General features: G+C 44.8%; 1 protein-coding gene across 1 annotated transcript; it reads left to right on the top strand.

Annotated features, from left to right (window-relative positions):
* Nucleotides 1-1,450: 1,450 nt before the first annotated feature.
* LOC144708288 (putative mitochondrial protein AtMg00860) lies at nucleotides 1,451-6,681 on the top strand. The gene is made up of 2 exons (XM_078581536.1): nucleotides 1,451-1,753; nucleotides 6,607-6,681. Exons 1-2 carry the CDS (start codon nucleotides 1,451-1,453, stop codon nucleotides 6,679-6,681), a joined length of 378 nt encoding a protein of 125 aa, XP_078437662.1.
* Nucleotides 6,682-7,677: the final 996 nt, after the last annotated feature.

Here is a 7,677-nt window from a genome sequence, read left to right as displayed (position 1 = left end):
AGAGCACTACGTACTCTGACATCCCCGGAGCTCAGTGATCTACCTCAGTTACACCCCCTCGGCCACCAGCTAGAACTCCGACAGTTCCAGAACCAATGCCATAGGCGTCCCAAGCTTGTCCATCCAATTTGACACCTAGGGTCCACCATCATGGACTCCTCTAGTGATCATATTACCATCTCGGAGGACATAGTCGGCACCTAACTCTGACGATCTTGTGCAGCAAACTTTGATCTTCTACGTCTACGTGAAGATTGGGGGACGCACGTGCAAGTTTATCATACATAGTTGGAGCTGCATCAATGCAGTTTTCAAAGACACCACGGCCAGGCTCGGCCTTTATTTGACCCCGCATCCGACTCGCGATAGCGTATCCTAGATTGACGCTTCTACTCTTCCAGTATGATCACAGTGCCAAGCACCACTGAAGATGAGCACCTATGACAAGCGTGTATTGTGCAATGTCCTGCCCATGAAGTTCGATAGTATTATACTGGGATGTTCATGGCTGTACGACAAGGACAACTAACTATCGGACCAAACGAACACGTGTTCGTTCATGTATGGTGGACGACGATTGATATGGTACCCATCGGTACAACCATCCACTCCACAACTCCATAGCCGAAGGCAACGTTGATTACCAATGGATGTATATTTTGACAGGAGCTTGACCAGGAACGTGTAGATCATCCCTTTTGTTTTGCTCTCACCCAAGATGTTTCCTTGTAGGAACCATCATGCACACCCAACGCTCTAGAGCTAACTGAGCTTATGGCCAATTTCGGAGATGTCTTCTCCCAAGAGCTCTCCGACAAGTTCCCACCTACGAGTAGCATCCTGCATGCAAGCGACTTTATTTCAGGTGCCGCTCTCCCAAACATAGAAGGTTGCTGGATGGATCCGGTAAAGTACGAAAAGTTAGATCGTTAGGTAAAAGAACTCCTCGCCAGAGGTCTCATATGGGAGAGCCTCGGTCCATGTGCCGTACTTGCACTACTCGCGCTGAAGAAAGATGGGATATGGCGCATGTGTTATGACTCCTGCGCCATCAATAAGATAACGGCAAGGTACCATTTCACTATCCCTAGTGTGCAGCACTTATTCGATTAGATGGCTTGAGTGACCATCTTTTCGAAGATCGATTTACGTAGCGAGTACCACCAGGTCTGCATCCGACCAAGGAACGAATGGAAGACATCCTTTATGATTAAAGATGGCCTTTTTGTATGGAACGTCATGCCATTCGGGCTTTCTAATTCCCGAGCTTGTTCCAGTATTTGGTGAACCAGGTCTTACGCTCGTTCATTGGGAGATTTTTGTCATCTATTTTGATGACATACAAATGTTTAGTGAGTTGCGCGTATAACACCTACAACACGTTCAAGAGGTGTGTGCCATACTTCAAGGGGAGAAGCTATACTCCCACCCAAAGAAATGTAGTGTCTTCATGGCCAAGGTTTCCTTCCTCAGTTTCATCATATCAGCTCACAAAGTTTCGGCAGACTTGGCCAAGATTGAAGCCATCATGTTGTGGTTCAAGCCCAATGATGTCCATGATGTATGCAGCTTCATGGGCTTGGGGACTTTTTGTCGGAGGTTTGTTCAGGGATTTAGCCCCATTACCGCTCCTATCACAGATCTTATGGGACTCCACAACTTTGTGTGGATGAAGGCGGCTAATAAGGCCTTTGAGGAAATCAAGCACCGCATGTCTAAAGCATCTACTCTACGGTTGCCCGACTTCAACAAGGTGTTTAAAGTCACATGTGGCTCTTCAGGCGTAGGTATTGGGAGCGTCCATAGGCAAGACAGACCTCTGGTTTAATACTTTAGTGAGAAGCTGAACGACACACATCGATGATATGATAATTACGATCATGAATTCTATGCTCTTGTCCAGTCTCTTCGTCATTAGCGTCACTATCTCCTTCATGAGGAGTTCGTACAGTTCTCAAATCATAATGCCTTACTGCACCTACATCACCAAAAAAAGGTCAGCGATCAACATGCCCATTGGATCGCCTATCTAGAGGGCTGCACGTTCGTTATCTAGAATAAGAAAGGGAAGGACAATGCCTTAGTTGATGCTCTACGCCGGAGGCCAGTTATCCTCAATCTGATGAGGATCTGAGTTTTGGGATTTGATCAAATCTCACATGAATACACCAATTATCCGGACTGTGGAAAGATTATTAGTGCCATTTGCCATGGTCCAAAGTCCAAATATTGGGACTATCATCTCTTTGATGGCTACCTCTTCGACAATAAGAAGTTATGCCTACCTCGCACCTCGCTACGAGATTTCCTCATGGGAGGCGCACGCTAGTGGTATGGGCAGACAATTTGGTGTCAACAAGACCATTCAACCCTTACAATATCAGTTTTATTCTTCGTTGTTGAAGAGGGATGTTGAGAAGATTGTCTCCCTCTTCTTGACTTCCTCGAAGGCCAATATGATGAAGCAGAATGCGTGGCTCTATATACCCTTACCCGTACCAACACATCCTTGGGACAACGTTAGCATCGATTTTGTTATCGGCCTACCAAGTACCGCCTGACGATATGACTCCATCATGGTTGTAGTGAACAAACTCTCCAAGATGCCCCACTTGATACTATGCTTGAACGCCGCGGATGCATCACAAATAGCACGCCTATTTTTCAATGAGATTGTTCACTTGCATGGCGTTTCACAATTGATAGTGTCAGATCGCGACATGTAATTCTTTATTTATTTCTGGAAGACCTTAAGGGTCTTGATGGGAACAAAGCTTAAATTTTCCATGGCTTCTCACTCGTAGACAGATGGGGAAACGGAAGTAGTCAACCGTAGTCTTGGGAAATTCCTTTGTTCTATTGTGGGAGATAACCTCTCCACTTGGGATCGTGTCATTCCCCGTGTTGAGTTTGTCTTTGACATTTTGATGAACGTCACTACCAGCCGCTCTATGTTCAGATCGTATATGGCCAGGTACCTCATAAGCCCTTAACCTTATTCCAGTAGAACATCAATCTAGAGCCTCCGAGGATGGTGTTGCATTTGCACAACACGGTCATGCATCATGACATTCCTTCTGGCATTGTCATGTAAAACGAGGAGTAGCCACTGATGTGGGTCATAGATCTGTTAGCTTCACTGAGTGAGATCTTGTCATGGTCAGGTTGAGGCCTGAGAGATACACTCTTGGGGTCGCTACGAAGCTTCATGCTCGTAGCACTAGGCCTTACCCAATAGTCTACGTGGTCGGTTCGAACGCCTACATTGTAAGTATCCCACCAGATTGGGGGATCTATCCCAGCTTTGACGTTAGCGATCTAGTCTGGTACCAACCTATGCCACCCATCACTAGGCTCATAGGCCCTAGAGCCGTAGTAATGATGTGAACATGAGACACCATGTATTCCCTGTCGTCCTATCCCTTGTGAGGCATCACCATGCCGAGTAAGTACAGGAGGAGGTAATTAACACTACAGGGAAGCGGATGGAACACAAGTTCCTTGTGCATTGGCAGGGTTGACCGTCTTCTGGCGACACGTGGCTTTGAGCGGCAGAACTCCATTGGTTGTGACCAGAGCTCATCTAGCCACTCAAAGAAATCCTGGGCGTCAACTCGTCGGAGCCGAGTTGTTCCCACCCCAGGAGGATGATGGAGGACCATCATGTCGAGCGAGTGCAGACTCATTATCAACCACTTCGCGAAGTCTGTGACTCAGCGAAGCCGCTTCTTTTTTCCCCTTCAGGTTTGAGAAGTCGTATCCGCGTCGTTTTGCTTTGTGTTGTGACTCTTTGTGGTTTTATAGTGGCTCACTTCTCCTGTACGGGCCCCATCTTTGTGTGTTTTTAGTTTTTTATTGTCGTATTCGGACTATAGGGAGGACCCCCTTGCATGAGTACAGGCCTCCCCGCCATATGTGTTTGTTTATTGATGTTCTACTTGCATCTTTTGGGGGGGGGGGGGGGGAGTCCATGGGTGACGTCTTTTTTGCCCCTAAAAGACCTTTTTAGGGTAAGCCAACTAACCTTCCCCTTAAAAGGGCCTGTTAGCCACCCCATAACTGCCTATTTTCAGACAAAGAAGAAAAAAGAGTTCTCTTTTTGTTACTTATAGGGTTTCTTCTTCTTCTCATACTACTTTTCCAAACGACATTGCACCCACGAGTGAAGAAAATTGACGACAAGAACCAGCCTTCGTCAAGCCAACTGGAACGTGGAGTCTTGGTCTTTCAATCTACTAAATCTTTTGTATGGGGACAATGAACGCGTGGACTTGGAATTTGTCTCCCTCGCAGGAATCAATTAGCTGGAATAAACATGCCGAGATTCTCATTGACGGATAATTTTGTCAATCGATCAGTGTCTCTTATGGTCGTGGATCCGATCGGCGTCTGACATCCATTATAGTGTGACGTGCAAACCTGATCGTGATTCAGTGGTCTCTCCATGAATCTTTATGTGACACAAATTCAGATCGCGGCGATCTCAATTTCAAGATCACCGGTGCTCATTCACAAAGCTTCTGTACACTACCTGTTGTGGCCTATAACGAGCATCCGTTTTTACACAAATATTGGGAATGATCCAACTACCCGCTTGATGGCGTTTGAATGGGGATCTCTATTGTGTTTCCAGATTGTTTTTGCATAGTGGATCGATCAGCATCAAATTGCACCTAAAGGGCTTCAATTCACTATTTGCTGGTCACCACGACTTGACCATTTGGTGATCAGACCTTATTGCTGCTCTTTAGTAGCAAAGCACCCTTGCATTGCATTCTAACATGTGATAATTCATTATTGCACACCAAACCCAGCGTTGGGACTTCTTTTTGTCTTCCCTGATTCTAGATATTCACAACCAGGACATCTTTGATCTTCATCAACTGAATGACTCACTTGGTACTCGAATCGAACCTACAGGTCACCAGTTTTCTAACATGCTTCCTGTGGAATTATTTCAAATCAATTTGCATTGTTTCACTCATTTTGGCACAATATTTGTGTTCATTTCCTTGTGGTGTAACACGTGTCAGTCGATCGCGGCTGTCATGTTACATCAACATCGCATTTCTTGTGATTTTGCTACACATTCATAGTGTTTGATTTCATTTTATCATGCCTACTTGTCTCCCCCGTAGTGTAACACAAGCCGCTCGATCTTGGCCATCACGGAACTCATCTTCAGCATTCGGTACGTGATATTTATTTTCCATTGTTACCTTGTTGACGCTCGGTAGTCTACGCAGAGTTCTGAGCGACCCATCCTTCTTCTTTTGGAAAAGGACTGGTGCACCAAAGGGTGCCTTGGACGACTTGCTGCTCTGGAATAGCTCTTGGAGTTGCTTTCGTCGTTCCTCCAGATAGGCAGGAGACATCTTGTATGGTCCCCGTGCAAACAAACAAGTACCAAGGAGTAATTCAACCATGTTTTGTCTAGGTGGCAACTTTGCTGGGAGTTGTGCGCGCATTACTCCGTCAAACTCCTGCATTACATCCACTAGCTCCCCTCGTAGTCCACCTGTAGTGGCACCAGGATTACTGTCATCGTCACCCCAAGTGTAGTCAGTTGGGCTGGTTTACTCCCCTGCCTTCCACCTTTTTTCTAGTGCGTGGACCCTCCTATGGTGACAATGAAGGTCTATTCCCCTTTCTTGAAGCCATATTTGACTTGCATCGTAGACGATAAAGCGATGTTATGTGGTTTCTAGTCCCCTTTGTCTTGCACAAAACATGGCTGAGATCCCTTTGGGAATAGTATACCATGGTACTAGGGAAATACAACCGCGTGGGCCCCCATCAGGAGGTCGAGACCTAGGACAACCGTAAATTCATCCATGGGGGACACCATGAAGTCGGTCTGGCCCTCCCATGTTTCCAAACCGGGCGTCGCAGGCGCATGGGTGATAAACCCAAAGCGTGTCATATAGTTATACTTATTTTAAAGTGATTTTGGGAATAATTCATGTGTATTTTCCCTAGTTTTATGAAGTATTGCATTACATGTACTAAATAGAGCAAATGACATAATAATGCATTTTAATGTCATTTTATGCATGTTTTACACTTTGAAATGTTTCTCAATAAAAATATATTCAAGACATTTTTTAAAATTTGAATGCTCTATTTAGTATGTGTTTATGCTATTGTAGGGGTGAAGCTAATGTCAAAGTTGAAGAAAAAAATAGAAAAATAAGAAAGTAAATTAAATGCATATTTAAATATAGTGAAGAAGAATAAAAACAAATTAAAAAATGTGTTGTTGGGTCAGCTTGGGAGCCAAGCAGGTACACCAGCGCCCAAGCTAGTCACAACAGACAACCACACAAGGCACTCAAGCCCGCCCGTGGCGGCAAGGGGCGGCATACCCAACAGACATGCCCAAGCCAGCCGCATGAAGTACACAAAGGCTCATACAAGCCCACAAAGAAGTAAGTTCGCATGAATGAGAGATAAGGCATTTGAATTCAGTAGTATAGAAATGTCGACATTTATATAGTGCTTTATCTTTTCAAAAAATCTCGATATGGGATACGAAGTCCCTTGTTTATTTAATCGTAGTGGGGTGACATTGAGCCATCCTATTTAACGTTTTTTTTTCTTTTTTAGCCTGTGATTGGTCCCTGGACGGTGATGCAGATCGCGGCCCCCTTCGCGGGCGAATTAGCAGAAGATGAAGGTTGACGGGGATGGTGACATGGCAACGGGGGTGCACTGTAAGGGAATCCATGGCTGCGATTTATTGGTAGCCGTTGGATATTTATAAGTACGAACAGACGGCCAGGGGCAATTCCATCCATTTGTGCGCCTGGTTGTTGACGCCACTAACCAAAGATTATTCTCGACCTGCGAAGGGGACTGCCAAGCCATCTAGTGACCTAAGATGACCTCTAGGGCTGTCCCCCTCCATCGAACAGGTTGGGAGGTCCCTCCTAGGCCATTAAAGGGGTCCTGAAGGCCCTAATTTTGACATCTTTTGATCCTAAACCCAAGAGCGGCGGCGGCCTTCTGCATTTCGAAGTAGGCTGCGTCGTCGTGACAGCGTCGGATGCTATGGACAGCGAGGAAGGCTTCAGGGAAGAGATAGGAGCACTTGGATATGCGCCAGGACGGAGGAGAAGAGCAAGGGAACCCGTAAATCGATGTTAAGCAGCGGCGATTGGCGCTGCCATTCTCGCTCTTCAAATGAGGGCAGACCCGGAAAGTTCCATTGTTCTTTCTTGTTGCAATGATGTTAATACAATGTTTGGATTGAAATTAAGCTAGTTGAATGATCAATTTCATTTCCCACGATGAAAATTCGTATCCTGAATTGGTTTCGGCATTTCATCGAACAACTCATGTGTTCGATGAATATTATTTTAATTATCTAAGTTGAAGGTTATCAAATTTTTAAAATATATACAAAACATAATTTCCTCTTATTCTGACTTCTTTCAGGTATTCTGTCGAACACCTCACAGGCGTTCGACAGAAATACCCCTATGAAATATATATAAAACATATAAAAACTTATTATTAATTCAATAATACACACCCCTCTCTAGTTTTTGAGCCTTTTTGAGCCTTTGTTCGAATACCTCTCAGGTGTTCAACTAAATTGAACCTTATAACTTCAGAAGTCGAACATAAAAATACGTAAAAAAGCAATATCAAAATATAATACACATAATAAATAAT

This window comes from Wolffia australiana, chromosome 10 (genome assembly GCF_029677425.1).
Source record: "Wolffia australiana isolate 7733 chromosome 10, ASM2967742v1".
Lineage (NCBI taxonomy): Eukaryota > Viridiplantae > Streptophyta > Magnoliopsida > Alismatales > Araceae > Wolffia > Wolffia australiana.
This window is presented reverse-complemented; position numbering and strand designations above follow the sequence as displayed.

What these genes read in the sequence shown, in the direction of transcription:
- LOC144708288 (XM_078581536.1), top strand. Translation starts at nt 1,451, where the DNA reads ATGGCCAAGGTTTCCTTCCTCAGTTTCATCATATCAGCTCACAAAGTT. An exon ending in GGTTGCCCGACTTCAACAAG is followed by an intron (nt 1,754 to 6,606) that starts GTGTTTAAAGTC and finishes TTTCTTTTTTAG; the next exon opens with CCTGTGATTGGTCCCTGGAC.